The sequence below is a fragment of the Macrobrachium rosenbergii genome, chromosome 40 (assembly GCF_040412425.1).
Source record: "Macrobrachium rosenbergii isolate ZJJX-2024 chromosome 40, ASM4041242v1, whole genome shotgun sequence".
NCBI classification, from domain to species: domain Eukaryota; kingdom Metazoa; phylum Arthropoda; class Malacostraca; order Decapoda; family Palaemonidae; genus Macrobrachium; species Macrobrachium rosenbergii.
Window position 1 is genome coordinate 1,173,287 of NC_089780.1, and position 18,127 is coordinate 1,191,413.

General features: G+C 33.9%; 1 protein-coding gene across 3 annotated transcripts in view; it reads left to right on the forward strand.

Annotated features, from left to right (window-relative positions):
- LOC136826026 (kin of IRRE-like protein 2) overlaps positions 1 to 18,127 on the forward strand; it is a 77,075-nt gene that overhangs the window by 56,266 nt on the left and 2,682 nt on the right. For all 3 annotated transcript variants that reach the window (XM_067082888.1, XM_067082889.1, XM_067082887.1), the window contains one exon: positions 11,933 to 12,068. In XM_067082888.1, coding sequence (XP_066938989.1) covers positions 11,938 to 12,068 — 131 coding nt within the window. In that variant the 5' untranslated portion in view covers positions 11,933 to 11,937. The remainder of the gene's footprint in view (positions 1 to 11,932; positions 12,069 to 18,127) is intronic.

Consider the following 18,127-nt stretch of genomic DNA (forward strand, 5'->3'; position numbering starts at 1 on the left):
ACCTTTACCGCAATTCCCAGATTCCTGAACTGGAATGATTTTATTGCCATACCAATTGAAAGTTGATACCCAGAGCTTGGACGGGTAGCCATCGGTTAATTGCCGGTTATACATTAAGTACACAGCTAGCCTCTGGATCATTTAGGCTAACCTAGGACCTGGTCATTCCTTGAATGGGTGGCCAGTAGCCAAAGCCAGAGGCAGGTGAGGAAATCTATATCGAATTTTTGCTCGCGATAATCTTTCATCATTTCTTCAAGGTAACCTTCTGATGAATGTAGGAAGTCACCTGTTCAAAACCAATTAACTTTATGGCTTTGTATGACAGAGTTATCGTCTTTGAGTACTGCAGTTTTTATTGTTTCATATTGTATTTTAGAAGGTGGACTTTTGAAGTTCATCAAAAGGGGAGATGGTGGAGCAACGGACTTTCATTTTTATAGGCGTGTTTTGGCTGGAATATCTGGGTTAACAGGAAGCGTCCTCCAGTGGAATTGAACAATGCGTAGCTCGGTGCCAACAAAATATATGTACTTTTTTTCTATCTCATATATATATATATATATATATATATATATATATATATATATATATATATATATATATATTACTCACTCATAATGTGTGTGTATGTGTGTGTATGTATAATATTATGTATGTATATATATATATATATATATATATATATATATATATATATATATAATATATATATATATATATATACTATATATATATATACACACAGACTAGACAGATAGACAGATAAATATGCCTGGCTCCCAGGAGCTTATTCTTTGTCAACACAAGGATTACCTCCCTCTGCAACTGGGGATTTATATGATCACTTTATAACATCCAGTCCACAATGGGTGACTTAGCTCAGTCTAATGAGCGAAAAGTACATTTATCTTTGGCTTCTTCTAACTGAATATTAAAATTACTCTATTGTTGTCTAAATAATTTTCTCATTTTGGTCTGGAAATCGTTGCTTGACGTCAGTCCTAAATGTTTTTACAAACGTTTAAGTATAAGAAATTAGTGATCGAAGGTGGTACAGGGAGGCAGTAAACAGTTTTTCTGATATTTCTGTAAATATTTGCGTAGATAAAATAGTAAACAAGATGTAAACCCGTCTGGTCAAATTATGCAACTGTGCCCAAGACCAGAAGCTTGAATTTACTCCTCATCCGTCAAAGAAACCTGTTTCATGAACGAAGCTTTTTTTTTTTTTTTTTTTTTCGAAAGTTTAATCATCTGATTATAATAACTCGCTACAAAGATGACTTATTTTTGTTAACCACACGAAAAAAACAAATTGAAATTTCGCCATCCTACTGCAGGTCAGTCATTATGCATTGCCCGAGCGAACGCCAAAGATACATCAATCACAGAATTCTGCTTTGTCTAATTTGGTTTTTTGTTTATTTACTTCTCGCTTTAAAACTGTAAAACTGCACATGCGTGGCAGGAAAGGATACGAATATATACCATATATATATATATATATATATATATATACTATATATATATATATATATATATTCATATATATATATACATATATATATATATATATATATATATATATATATATATATACTATATATATAATACTTTATCTATAACCAAGTAATTTAATACACAACATTTTGTAATAAGAGTCAGTAGTATAGTTTTACCCTTTTAGTTTTTTAAATAAATAAAACAGCATGTCATTAAGTTAAATTAAATTTGGTTTATCTTGTCTTAAGCTTTTATACAGAATTCTTTCTTATATACGTAAATGTGAAATAATAATAATAATAATAATAATAATAATAATAATAATAATAATAATAATAATAATAATAAAACTTCCTTAATAAAAAATAGGGTTACTTGTCCCTACGGACCTCTGACGTAGGATCCGTGTTCTTGAAGGATTATCAATCACACATAAGGGCCAAATTGCTCGTGGTTTTTGGGGGGGAGGGGTGTGTTTCTGGTACTCACATAATTATTTGGAGAGGACGCTTTTATTGCTCCGTCACTTCGGCAATCGAAGACGGTGTTTGAAAACCTGTTTTTTTTTTATCTTTTATTCTTTAATTTCTGCAGTTGATTATGTTTTCTTGTAAGTTTTTCATGTTCGTAGTTTATTTTACTTTCTCCTGCCACGATTTTTTTTAATAGATTTTTTGTTATGTATGCTTTCCGATTTGTATAGCATAAACTTTTTATTTTTATTTTATTGTTTATTCAATTATTTCATTATTATCTCAATGTTTTATGCGCGGTAAATATTTAATTTATTTTCTTTCTTCACAAACATCATTTTCTCTCTTCACAAACTCCCATTTCACGAAGTGTTTCATTTTCTCGAGTTTTTTCGCGTTTCTATTCTTAAACAAACTAGTGTTTGACCACCCGTAGAAAAAAATTAATAATTAAAAAATTAATTAAACTCGTTAGAATGGATGTGAAGACTATACTTTCTCTCTATTCTTTAAGCAGGGCGCAGCGTACCATCGCCAATTCTTGAAAACCTCATCACACCATGAGTGAGGAAAAGGTCACGACCTTTCCCCCCAGCGTACTTCAACGCTTAATAATTATTCAGGGCGAACTTATCATGGCCAGGCCTTTGTGAATGAGCTCAGCTGAACATTTTGCAAGCGATGTGTGAACACCGATTTGGAAATCCAATTTAGGTCGTCCACTCTGGGATAAAAAGTCATATGTTTGTTTTGTTTGCTGGGTCTTTGGAAAGTCACACTGAAAGTAGATTAAAATAAAGAGGTTTCATTGTATTGTTTCGCCATTCGCTTTCGCAAGACGGAATGGAATTATTATTATTATTATGATAACTATTATTATTATTAATATTATTATTATTATTATCTTTATTATTATTAATGTTATTATGAATAATAGTAATAATAATAATAATAATAATAATAATAATAATAATAATAATAATAATAATAATAGTATTATTGTGTGTGTGTGTGTGTGTGTGTGTGTGTATTATCATCTACAAATATTCACTTAAAAAAACAAATTGATTATTTATAAAAAATAAGAATTAAGAAAAAATAAAAAAAAACAGAAAAATAAGAAAACACGTCACATAAAGCGCAGGTAATGAAGTTTGATTTAAAGTATTGCCCCAAAATTACCTCCCCCCACCCCGCCACAACTCCACCCTCTCCCCTCGTTGTACAATTTACAAGCGGGGAGGAATTATTAAAGAATAACGCTGATTTTTCTAGGGGTTACAAACTTATTTACTTTCTGCGTCCACGTAAACAGACGACGCAAAAATCGACTGGAAAATGGTTTCTCTAATGGTACAGTTTTACCCGTGGTCTGAAATTCAGAATCAAAACGTGGGGTGCCTTGCTAAATTAAGTTGGCTGCACTTGGCGGCGTTTCTATACGAACGCTCAGTACTTGCAAATATGCACTCCCAAGTTCATGACGCTGAAAGATGTTTACGGGCACAAGGATGAGTCAGGGGTCATTTTTCATGTTTTTTCTGCTCCACGGCCACAGCTTTTATTGCGTTCGTGACTCTTTTATTACTTTACCCTCCGCAACACGTTCTTGTCTCGTCTGCCCTGCTTGTTTGCGTCTGAAAGCATTTAAATAGATGTACGCGAATTGTGGCTAATTGACCATACAAAATCGATGTGCCATCTTGGATGCGTTGCTGCTTTATTCCTTTTCTCTTCGCTTCTTCTCGTTCTTTTCTGTCTCTCTTCTCCTTATATTCCTCTCAGCCTTTTTCTGGCGAGGATATGACTGTGTCACTGGTTTGATTCTGTCTTTGTGCTTTGAATCAGTTTTCGTATGAAGTTTCAGCTCACAAATTATGTAGAGCAAAGATCTATATGTTGGTGTTTATTCGTCTGATTATTGTAATATGGGGAACTTAATTGTATGGACTGTGCAGTTATTAATACGAATGCTGATGCCAACAGTAACCTTAAAAATATATCTTAACATTCTTTGAAACTACACACACACGGACATACACGCCTCAAGTAAGGATATGAGAGGCTTGGAATATTAAATTAATAAAGCCAGTGGTAATCTCCTCTCTCTCTCTTACGTAACTTTGACTCATTCTCTGGTTAGTGGATAATATTCCTTCGTCCGCAAAAGGCCAGAATTTCTTCTTTTCTCTAACTCTGAGGAATGAGAATTCCGTGCTGATGACACTTACTACATTCTTAATTCCTGTCATTGCATCCTGAGAATGTGAGATTCATTCCTACGGACGCAGAATTATTATTCTTTAACAGATGCCGCATGCAGACTTCGTCATAGATCTAGAGCCACTGAGTTTTACAGGAACTGTAGCATCAAACCTCACAAAGGTTTATGGCATATTCATTGCAAGCTAAAGAGAAAGGTCTTTAATGAGTAATCAATCTTTGTATACAAGAAAAAGATATTTGTTTATTTAAAACTTTGAAAAACAACGGGTTAAAAGTGGCTGTAAAACTCAGTGCTCTAGATCTATGACAAAGTCTGCGGCATCTGTTAAAGAATAATAAGTCTGCGTCCGTAGGAATGAATCTCACATTCTCTGAATGCAATGACAGGAATTAAGAATGAAGTGAGGAAGATTCCTTCCTTCCTGGTCATCGGCTCGGAATTCTCATTCCTCAGAGTTAGAGAAAAGAGAAATTCTGGCCTTTGCGGGCAGAGATATATCAACCAACCAGAGAATGAGTAAAGTTACATGAGAGAGAGAGAGAGAGAGAGAGAGAGTTTTTTTTGAGAGAGATTTCTGAAAGAATTTATATATATATATATATATATATATATATATATATATATATATATATATATATATATATATATATATATATATATATATTATATCTTTGTGTGTATGTGTGTGTATACATCCACAAAACCTAGACACGAACACTAGAACAAATTCTTCTATTTTCACCCAATTAATTAAAATAAACAGCATATTCACTAATAAAACCTGTTTCGCTTCCTCTGTTGATACACAATTCGCACTAACAGACAGAGAAGCGCAGATTGCTGTATAATCTGCGTCTCATTTCGATGGAAGGTTTAATAACAATGGCAGTATTGAAAAGACACGTGTATCGCTACCTTTAAAAATGATAGTAATTTTTAAGGAATGTTGCAATTGCATCTTGTTTCCGATTCTTGGTTGTAGAAAGCAATAAAGAAGTATCAAATAACGAAAAAAAAAAAAAAAGGAATCCAGTACGAGTGTGAGAAAAATATTTATCGTAACATAAGAATAGAATCTTCTTTTTTTTATTTCTCATTGTCAATTAACTTGGAAGTATCTCTCTGGAAACGCTGCATTTTCAAACATGCAAAGATTATTGAACATTTTTTATTATATTTATCAATTTATTTATCAGTCCTTTGTTAATATATGAAAGAAACCAGACAATAAAATCAGGGGCGCGCGCAGTTTGCCTTACACACAATAGATAGAAATAGGTATGAAAAACCAGGCTTTGAAAAAATACGTTTCCATAGATTTCGGATATTTTCGAATATTTCAACGAAGTCCAGACAATGAAATCTATTTGTTTGCGGATAAGCATTTTTACTCTAGAGGTTGACACAGAAGCCAAATGTGGCTGTTCTGTTGAAAGAGAGATTTTCAGTTTGTATTGAGAATTGTGCTTTAATATGACACAAATACAATTTTTAAAAAATATTTTTCGTAACATAGAACAGTTTCCAGCGGTCTCCTTCTGTTGGAGGTCATCTTTGACAGGTGTATATCTTTGCTGAGGAGCGAATTAATGTAGAATGAATGCAGAATGAAAAATATTTCTCACAATTTGGGCTGTGTGCACAGAAGGGCCAACGGAGAAGTTGATGTCATAAATTAAATAGAATTGTCAATTCGTCTCTGCTACCTCTGAGGACCTCTGAGCAAGTCAGTAGCTTCCTTGCCTCATGAATCAACGAGAAATCATGACTTTTTAATTCCAGATTTCTGGAACCTTCAAATACTGATAGTGATTTCATGACCCTGTGACCTCACGATTTTCATCAGAAAAGGTCACAGTCATCTCTTGTTGATTATCACTTCCGTGGCTCGGAATGAGACATTAATGTTGACATTTAATGTCACTGATAGTTTCAGCGTCTGTTACAGGCAGAGAGCCTTTCTGCAAAGTTATAGGCGACCTCTTATAATTTAGGACAATATTCCATTCAGTGTCGAGATATCAACTCAATAAAATGTAATACTGGACAATCATTTTGTGGCCCCGTAAATTAACTGAGGTTTGTAATGGCTCAAGGTAATCATAGTCAGTTTTCAGGAATCTCTCTCTCTCTCTCTCTCTCTCTCTCTCTCTCTCTCTCTCTCTCTCTCTCTATGGTTTTGTTACTCAAACTGACATTTAAAGTTAACCACTACTAGTATTTTCCAGAGTGCAATTTATCACCTCTCTCTCTCTCTCTCTCTCTCTCTCTCTCTCTCTCTCTCTCTCTCTCTCTCTCCAGTAAATATATTTTTAACCTGACTTGTAGGAGGAAAAATGTATTCCTCACTAGAACTGAGTAAATAATTTTATTAAACGGTGAATAATTTGCAACTCTTCGTAAATCTTCGACCTTATTTATCCTTCCGATGGTGACGACTCTCACCGAATAAAATACAAGCACGAACTCACCCTCCCCGGAAACCCACCAACAACATTTTAGGAAGTTATACGGATAAGACCGGCCATATTTCTGTGTTAAAGTGTCCTCATTTTATTTTCATTCGGTTTCACGTTACATGTGGTTGAAAGGTGACCACATGAGGGTCAGCTCAATAAGGAGCATACAAGGGGATGTGAGTTGGTCTGCTACCGGTAGGGTTCTGAGAGCGAGGCCAACTGTCTCTGCCTGTATGACCTCGGAGAGGCTTAAAATTTCTTGCTATTTGCAGAGGAGCACAGAGGAGTTGCAAAGATGGCAGCCTCAGTCACAGGTGTCACAATTCCTATTTTCTATGTCAGAGACCTTCCAAATCCTGTTGACTTCTGGCAATGCTGTGTTCTCCAGTTTTGTAGGGACTCAACCTTTCCTAGTGTAATTAGTTCAGCAACTTGCATCTCCATATTTGCCTTTTATCTGACAAGAGGTAATTCAAGCAGTCACCAGGTCCTAGGAAAGATAAACAGATGCGCCAAAAAGGAGAGCATGGAGAGAAATTTACATAGGGGCTGAGTTTCTCATGCCCTTCCTCAGTTAGTTATCAGTATGAAAATACTTCATTAAATTTGCAAGGCAGTTTGAAGGTTTGGGGTTTGCTTAGGAAGTGGTTTCCCACGTTACAATATAAATATATATATATATATATATATATATAATATATATATATATATATATATATATATATATATATATATATATATATATATATATACATTTATATAAAATCATGAAGCTACAAGTGTCGCTTAATATCAAATTCACGCTACCTCGGGAATATCCCCGATGGGGAATTATCACCGGAAGGGGAATTTTTATAAGTGATAAATGGATTGGTACTGCCGGGGCTCGATGGGTCAGTGGGTAGACCGTCGAATAGAGTCGTTGGATAAGTATCTGTGTCGAGGGATGGAGACCCGGCAGTACCAATCCATTTATCACTTATGCAAATACCCCTTCGGTGATAATTCCCCATTGGGGATATTCTCGAAGTAGCGTGAAGTTGATAATAAGCAACATTATGTAAATCACGGTGTGATAAAGGAATTTCTTAATATATATATATATATATATATATATATATATATATATATATATATATATATATATATATATATATGAATATCTTTACTGTAATACCACATTATAATATGAATATAAGAAGGCCCATAAAACACTATTTGAACGTTGCAACCATATATTTCAAGCACTTCCTTCTGTGCCCCTGTTCACTGGTAAAATATGGACAGATGAAATGTTACAGGAGTATATATACAAAGCATATGTAGGTGTGGCATTAAGTCTCCGATGGTATGCAGGTGACCATTCCCAAGAAGGAGGGAAAATAAACAATATATATTCAGAGATTTTGATGCTTGTAATATAAATAGACGATTCTCTATTCTAGTTTTGTGTGTTTTTAATCACTTCGTTTTCATATTAAAAAGACATGCTAATGTTTCAATTCCCAATTAATATTATAGTCTAATTCCAAGTAAATAATATCTATTTTAATCCTTTTAATGCTCAATAATCCCCGAATTTAGAGAAGACGTGTTTACCAAATGGTATGAACTTTCCACATACATTTGCTAAAAAGGTTCCCCTCTTAGAACGCTTCTCCTGACTGACATCTTTCTCCAGCTGAGATGTATGATACAGCCAACGTCACGCGTTTCTGTTCAGAGCTGATCTTGAAATGAAATCATAACTCCTCTGGGAACTGGTTATGACTGACAGCTCGCCAATAATGTGGACAATTGGAGGCTTTAGTTATTTGATGCTTTTTTCTTTCTCTCTCACTTTGTGTGCCTAGACTTTTGTTGTCATGTTGGTTTGTAAACGGGTTAATTTTTATATATTTTCGTTTATAAAAGATTCTTGTTGACTCATTTGAGTTTCCGCTGTTTTATTAATTATTTCAGAGGTCGTGGCTTCTCAATTTTCTTTTCCCTTTCTCACTTTTCCCACAAATCTCTTATTACAAACAATTTCTTTTCGTTCTCTTCTCTCCTCCCTCAAAACGTCTCTCCTGAAATTCTTATTTCTTCTTCTTCTTCTTCTTCTTCTTCTTCTTCTTCTTCTTCTTCTTCTTCTTCTTCTTCTTCTAATAGAAAGTCGAGGCCCCTCATTCCCCCCTCTGATTCCACAGTCGTTAAGAGGCCATTGTTATTTTGGAGTTCGGGGATGCTGAGCCCCACTGGTCTGGTCTTCAGAAGACGCAGATCCCTTCCCTGGACCTTTTCAGCCTCTGCAGTGTCCTCATGTCCTTTGGGTCAGAACTCCCTACATGCTCTCTTCCTCCTCTCACTCACTCACATATCTTGTGCACCGGTGTAGTGTGGACGAGAGGGGAGACAGAGGAGTTGAAGCCTTCAATTTTCATTGAGTCTGGGGTGCTCAGGTTTCGTGCTTGTGGTCGGGTGTTTAGATTTAGTGTATCCACTCTGTTCAGGTGCTTCAGTCTTTTGGTTTCAGGATTTATGAATAAAATACACACGTTTATACACATATTTATATATACTTATACAAATGTAATATATATATATATATATATATATATATATATATATATATATATATATATATATATATATATATATATATATAATTGCTCAACTCTTATGTATGTATATGATATTCTAAGACAAATCTTCGCTTCATAATGTCAAGATCAAAATAAGAAACAAATAATTTTCGAAAAAAAACCATAAAAAGCTAAAGGAAAAAAAGAACAAAAATAATCTTTACAGATTACTGTTCGTTTCCGGGACCAACTTTTTTTAGTAATTGAGTGACAAGCTTGGACTGCGAGGAATCTCCTGAAAGACTCTTCCTTCATAGCCTTTGTAGGCTTGAACTTTTAGCTCTCTCGTAGCAATGGTTATTGCATGTAGTTCTGAGAAGAGTTTTTTTAAAACAGGCTTTGCTTTTGTTGAAAGTTTGTTTGAAAAACTCAGTCAGTTACCTGTTAATAAAATATGTAATCGTATTTCATGGTTAAAGAATCATGATGAAGTTTTCAAGGCTTATCTTATTATTATTATTATTATTATTATTATTATTATTATTATTATTATTATTATTATTATTATTTTCGTCTATCACAGTCATCCTATTCGACTTGGTGGTATTTACAGTGTGGAGTTCCTGGTTACATCCTGCGTCCTTAGGAGTCCATCACTTTTCTCACTATATGCGATGCTTCTGGTAGCACACTCTTCTGTATAAGTCCTGGAGCTACTTTGGCTTCTAGTTTTTCCAGATTCCTTTTCAGGGATCTGAGGATCGTGCCTAGTGTTCATATGATTATGGGTACAGTTTCCACTGGCATATCCCATATCCTTCTTATTTCAGTTTTCATGTCTTGATACTTATCAATTTTTTCTCTTTCTTTCTCATCTACTCTGGTGTCCCATGGTATTACGACATCAATTAGTGATACTTTTCTTCTTGATTTGTCAATCAAAGTCAAGTCTGGTCTGTTGGCACATATCACCTTATCTGTTCTGATGCCATAGTACCAGAGGATCTTTGCCTGATCGTTTCCTATCACTCCCTCAGGTTGGTGTTCGTACCACTTGTGCTGCAGAAGCTGGCTGGTGTTTCTTGCAGGCTCCAGTGGAGGAGCTTTTGCTACTGAATCATACCTCTTTCTGTACTGGTTCTGTGCAAGCGCCGGAAATTCACTTGCTATGTGGTTTATGGTCTCGTCTTTCGTATTACACTTCCTGCATATGGGTGAGATGTTATTTCCATCTATTGCTCTTTGGATACATCTGGTTCTTAGGGACTGATCTTGTGCCGCTGTTAGCATACCTTCGGTTTCCTTCTTGAGTTCACTCCTCTGTAGCCATTGCCATGTTTCGTTGCTGGCCAGTTCTTTAGTCTGTCTCATGTGCTGTCTGTGCATTGGTTTGTCATGCCATTCCTCTATTCTGTTTTTCATTCTCCTGCCTCTGTATATTTCTGGGTCTTCGTCTACTTTTATTAGTCCTTCTTCCCATGCACTCCTTAGCCACTCGCCTTCACTAGTTTTCAGGTATTGCCTCTTGATGTTGACGGAGTCCTCTGTGCTTAGTAGACCTCTCCCTCCTTCTTTTCATGTTATGTATAGTCTGTCTGTATTTGCTCTTGGGTCTAGTGCTTTGTGTATTGTCATGTGTTTCCTAGTCTTCTGGTCTATGCTGCGGAGTTCATCCTTCACCCATTCCACTCCTCCCACGCTGTATCTGATTGCTCGCACTGCCCATGTGTTTATGGCTTCAGCCATGTTTCCGGCGTTGAGTTTTGACTTGAGTATCGGCTTAAATCTCTGCCTATTTTCTTTTTTGATCGTATCCTTCATCTCTTGCTGATTTATATCCCCTCCTTGTACTATTCCCAGGTATTTGTATCCTGTCTCATTTATGTGTTTGATGCTATTCCGGTCGAGTAACTTTATCCCTTCAGTCCTTGTCACTTTGCCTTTTTGTATGTTGATCAATGCGCATTTTTCTATTCTAAATTCCATCCTGATGTCCCCAGGTACAATCCTTACATCGGGATTAGGGTATCTATTTCCTTGATGCTCTTACAATACAGCTTGATGTCGTCCATGAACATCAGATGGTTAATTCTGTTGCCTCCTTTCTTGAGTTGGCACCCAGCATCCATCTTCTGCAGTATGTTATGGGAATCATGGCTACTACGGAGAGTAATGGGAACAGTGAGTCTCCTTGAAACATTCCTATCCTGATGTTAACCTCTGGTAGTCTTATTTCAGAGCTTGTAAGTACTATGTTCCAGTTGGGCATAGTTTTTTGTGGGGGAAGCTGATGTTATTTTCCTCTGCCCCATATGTTATCTAGCATTCTATTAGCCACGTGTGCGGTATCATGTCGAAGGCTTTCTTGTAGTCAATCCATGCTTAGGTTGGTTCTCCCTCTCTTACTATTCTTCATGACCGTTTGTCTATTGTGGGGAATGATGTTTGTATCCTATCAGGTAGTTGTATAGCCTGTCACTGATGATACCTGTTAATAACTTCCACATTATTGGTAGGCAGGTGATAGGTCTGTAGTTACTTGCTAATTTATATTTCCCTTGTTCTTGTCTTTCTGTACTAAGGAAGTTCTCCCTGTGGTCATCCATTTGAGCGCTTGGTGGTGATTATTATTATTATTATTATTATTATTATTATTATTATTATTATTATTATTATTATTATTATTATTATTATTATTTTCAGAGCCGATGATCGACGTGTGGGTGGTGTCTGGGGGGCGGGCCAGCCTACCTTGTCTGCCGAAACCGAAACTGGGAGGTGACCAGCCTCTTCTGGTTCTTTGGTATCGCCGATTCAGCAGTTCCTTGCCTATTTACAGGTGAGAGAGAGAGAAAGAGAATAACTTTACAATTCACTTGGGAGAGAGAGAGAGAGAGAGAGAGAGAGAGAGAGAGAGAGAGAGAGAGAGAGAGAGAGAGAGAGAGAGAGAAATGGAAGCTTTTAAATTTGAAAGTAACGTATGAAAAAAGATTGGTACTTAATACACTCATTTTTACTGAGAGGCAAAACATGGAAATTTAATTATAGTACTTAATAGTTAAGGTTACAGAAGACGGAGCATTATACTAATATATATATATATATATATATATATATATATATATATATATATATATATATATATATATATATATATATATGAAAGAACAACTGTCAGTGTAAGAATATTTACCAAGACAAAAGCATTTAAATGTTAAAATAATTATATTCAAGCTGGAAGTATGATATATATATATATATATATATATATATATATATATATATATATATATATTATATGTATAGATATGTATGTATATATATATATATATATATATATATATATATATATATATATATATATATATATATATATATATATATATATATACATATATATATATAAGAATCGCAGGGTAACCAGAACCGATAAACATCTCAGGATGAAGAGGTAAAGGCATGTTTCTCGTATATAGAGATTTATTTGCCAATGTTTCACATCTCTTGACGTATCTTCAAGGCTGGAGAAAGTAATCATTTACTATAAACACATAAAACAAAGTCACGAATATACCTCAAACATTTTTTTAAATTCTTAAAATTAAAGCAATATTTTAAACAAACAGCATAACAACACACGGAAGACGAACAGAAACAAGACAAGAGCTAAAAAGTGACTGAAAGAGAAAGGGAGATAACGACAGCCAACGAGGAAAGTAAACAAACAGGTAACCAGGAGAGAAAGAGTTGGTGGACGAGGACTGGGTATTTAGAGGAGGTACATTTGTTTTTATTAAATATAGACTCCAACGCCATCAGCTCCTCGTCCTTATGGGCAGATCCAATAATATTAAAATCAGTTATGTCCAAGTGGGTACCAAAAATTTGTGAAAGACTAGGCATGTTACACACTTCAGGACTGGACAGTCTGCAACCCGTCCTGAAGCTGACTCCTCGACGAGCACGGAAGCGAACCTTGAGCAGCCTCCCAGTGCACCCAACGTAGGTTCCCAGACTACACTAGGAGGCTGCACAGGATGCGTTTCGTGTGTTGTGCTTAAAATATTGTGCTCATAAGAATTTTAAAAAACGTTTGAGTCAGTGCTCGTTTGATGTATCTATAAATACCTACTGAGTCCTCGTCCACCCAACTGTTTATTGCCTAATTACCTGTTTGTTGACTTTCCTCGTTGGCTGTCCTTATCTTCATATGTTTGCTTTCTCCCTTTCAATTTCAGTCACTTTTTAGCTGTTGCCTTGTTTCTGTTCGTCTTCCGTGTGTTGTTATGATATTTGTTTAAAATATTGCTTTAATTTTAAGAATTTTAAAAAACGTTTGAGGTATTTTAGTGACTTAGTTTTATGTATGAATAGTAAATGATTAATTTCTCCAGAGTTGGAGATACGTCAAGAGATGTGAAACGTCGGCAAATAAACCTGTCCATACGAGACTTGTCTGTACTTCTTCATTCTGATATATATATATATATATATATATATATATATATATATATATATATATATATATATATATATATATTATATTTAGATAAACTGCCAACATGTATAGCTGGTGTGTCAAGGATTATCCAAATCTAATATAACCTGCACTTGTTCCTGTGTAGAATTAATAAAATTTCACTTATAAACAGTTTTTCGAACACGGCCGTTTACAATCATTTTCAGCTTCCTGTTGCTAACATGAACGAATCTTTGAATATCGAGTTCTATGTTGCAAACGCCAATGAAAAGTCAGCAAAATTAAAAACATTTGACTGGGCCGTGATATAAACAATGTAGAGGGAAGATTATCATGAAGTTTTATCGGTCCATGTTACATTAATTTCCAGAGAGTAAAAGAATGCGAGTTCTTGTGACCTTCCGACAGCATCTGTTTCTTCATCAAAGGATCCAGAATTTATATACAAGCATAAATCTCTCTCTCTCTCTCTCTCTCTCTCTCTCTCTCTCTCTCTCTCTCTCTCTCTCTCTCTCTCTCAAAGGATCACGAATTTATATACAAAGATAAATTTCTCTGTCTCTGTCTCTCTCTCTCTCTCTCTCTCTCTCTCTCTCTCTCTCTCTCTCTCTCTCTCTCTCTCTCTCATGCACAGATACATGCAGGCATTTAAAGAAGAAACTTTTCTATGACTTAACCAACAAAGACTCGTCAAAATCTTTATTATTAATTTTATTAAAGTCTAATTTTTATAGGTAAGAGCAAATATTTATCTTAGCACACACATTTATTCATTGAAATCATTTGCAAAAAAGATTAATACATCCTCTGTAACTTCATGTAACCTCCAGATTCACTACTACTTCAGATTTTCCTGTAAATTTTATCTGAATCCTGTAATTATCATCAACTCAATCGTTTGTTCGAGACTGAGTGATTCAGTGGTTGACTGACATTTGAGATGATTGTCTAACTGGCATTTCAGTCGATTTATAGATTGAAAAATCATTTGATTTTCTAATTGACATTTTAGTTTACTTATTGACTGACATTCTGACATTTCAGATGATTTAATAACTGACATTTTAGTTGATTTACTAGCTGAAATTTCAGTTGATAAACTGACTTGCAGTTCAATTGATTTCCTGACTGCCATTTCGTCTGAATTATTGTCTGACATTCCAGCTGATTTCTTGACTGACATTTCAGTTGATTTACTGACTGCCATTTCAGTTACTTTCTTGACTGAAAATTCAGTTGATTTATTGGCTGACGTTTAATCTGAATTGTTGGCTGATATTTCAGTTGAATTACTGAATGATTTTTCAGTTAATTTCTTGACTGACAATTCAGTTGATTTATTGGCTGACATTTCAGTTGAATTATTGGCTGACATTTCAGCTGATTTAATAACTGACATTTCTGTTGATTTACTGAATGATTTTTCAGTTAATTTCTTGACTGACATTTCAGTTGAATTATTTGCTGAAATTTCACTTGATTTAATAACTGACGTTTCTGTTGATTTACGGAATGGTTTTTCAGTTAATTTCTTGACTGAAAATTCAGTTGATTTATTGGCTTACATTTCAGTTGAATTATTGGCTGACATTTCAGTTGATTTAATAACTGACATTTCTGTTGATTTACTGAATGATTTATCAGGTAATTTCTTGACTGACAATTCAGTTGATATATTGATTGATATTTCACTAGAATTATTGGCAGAAATTTCAGTTGGTTTAATAACTGACATTTCTGTCGATTTACTGAACGATTTTTCAGTTAATTTATTGGCTGATATTTCAGTTGAATTATTGGCTAACATTTCAGTTGATTTAATAACTGACATTTCTGTTAATTGATTTGCTGAATGATTTTTCAGTTAATTTCTTGACTGACAGTTCAGTTGATTTATTGGCTGACATTTCAGTTGAATTATTGACTGATATTTCAGTTAATTTAATAACTGACATTTCTGTTGATTTACTGAATGATTTTTCAGTTAATTTCTTGGCTGAAAACTTTGTTGATTTATTAGCTGACATTTCAGTTGAATTATTGGCTGATATTTCAGTTAATTTAATAACTGACATTTCTGTTGATTTACTGAATGATTTTCCTGTTAATTTCTTGACTGCCAATTCAGTTGATTTTTTGGCTGACATTTCAGTTGAATTATTGGCTGATATTTCAGTTGACTGAATAACTGACATTTCTTTGATTTACTGAATGATGTTTCAGTTAGTCTTTTGACGGACAATTTAGCTGATTTATTGGCTGACATTTCTGTTTAATTATTGGCAGATATTTCAGTTGGTTTAATAACTAACATTTCTGTTGATTTACTGAATGATTTTTCAGTTAATTTCTTAACTGAAAATTCAGTTGAATTTTTGGCTGACATCTCAGTTGAATTATTGAGTGACATTTCAGTTGAATTCTTGGCTGACATTTCAGTTGAATTATTGGCTGACATTTCAGCTGATTTAATAACTGACTTTTCTGTTCGTTTACAGAATGATTTTTCAGTTAATTTCTTTACTGCCATTTCAGTTGATTTATTGACTGACATTTCATTTGCTTTAATAATTGACATCTCTGTTGATAAACCGAATAATTTTTCAGTTAATTTCTTGACTGACGATTCAGTTGATTTATTGAATTATACGCTGGCATTTCAGTTGATTTAATAACTGTTATATCTGTTGATTTAATGAATGATTTTTCAGTAAATATTTTTGACTGACAATTCAGTTGATTTATTGACTGACATTATAATTGAACTATTGGCTGATATTCAGTTGATTTGATAGTTGACATTTCTGTTGATTTACTGAATGATTTTTCAGTTAATTTCTTGACTGACAATTAACTAACTGACAATTCAGTTGATTCTTTGGCTGACATTCAAGTTGAATTATTGGTAAACATTACTGTTGATTTAATAAATGATATTTCTGGCGACTGATTTACTGAATGATTTTTCAGTTAATTTCTTGATTGACTGTTCAGTTGATTTATTGGCTGATATTTTAGTTGAATTATTGGCTGAAATTTTAGTTGAATTAATAACTGTCATGTTTGTTGATTTACTGAATGATTATTCAGTTAATTTCTCTGACTGGCAATTCAGTTGATTTATTGGCTGACATTTCAGTTGAATTATTGACTGATACTTCAGTAGATTTAATAACTGACATTTCTTTTTAATTACTGAATGATTTTTAGTTAATTTCTTTACTGACAATTCAGTTGATTTATTGGCTGACATTTCGGTTTAATTATTGACTAACATTTCAGCTGATTTAATAACTGACATTTCTGTTGATTTACTGAATGATTTTTCAGTTAGTTTTTTGACTGACAATTTAGTTGATTTATTGCCTGACATTTCAGTTGAATTATTGGCTGAAATTTCAGTTGATTTAATAACTGGCATTTCTGTTGATTTACGGAATGATTTTTTAGTTAATATCTTGACTGACAATTCAGTTCATTTATTGGCTGACATTTCATTTGAATTATTGGCTGGTGTTCCAGTTGGTTAAATAACTGACATTTCTTTTGATTTACTGAATGAATTTTTGGTTAATTTCTTGACTCTCAATTCAGTTGATTTACTGGCTGACATTTCAGTTGAATCATTGGCTGACATTTCAGTTGATTTAATAACTGACATTTCAGTTGATTTACTGAACGATTTTTCAGTTAATTTCTTGACTGACAACTCAGTAGATTTATTGGCTGATATTTCAGTTGAATTATTGGCTGACATTTCAGTGGATTTAATAACTGATATTTCTGTAGATTTACTGAAGAATATTACAGTTAATTTCTTGACTGACAATTCAGTTGATTTATTGGTTGACATTTCAGTCGAATTGTTGGCTGAAATTTCAGCTGATTTAATAACTGACATTTCTTTTGATTTACTGAATGATTTTTCAGTTAATTCCTTGACTGACAATTCAGTTAATTTATTGGGTGACATTTCGATTGAATTATTGGCTGACATTTCAGCTGATTTAATAACTGACATTTCTTTTGACTTACTGAATGTTTTTTTAGTTAGTTTCTTTACTGACAATTCAGATGATTTATTGACTGACATTTTAGTTGAATTATTGGCTAAAATTTCAGCTGATTTAATAACTGACATTTCTGTTGATTTATTGAATAATTTTTCAGTTAATTTCTTGACTGACAATTCACTTTATTTATTGGCTTACATTTCAGTTGATTTATTGGTTGAAATTTCAGTTGCTTTAATAACTGACTTATCTGTTGATTTTCTAAATGAGTTTTAACTTATTTTCTTGACTGATATTTCAGTTGACTAATTCACTGACATATAAGCTCAATTATTTGCTGCATTTCAGTTGATTTAATAACTGACATTTCTGTTGATTCACTGAATTATTTTTCTTGATTGACAA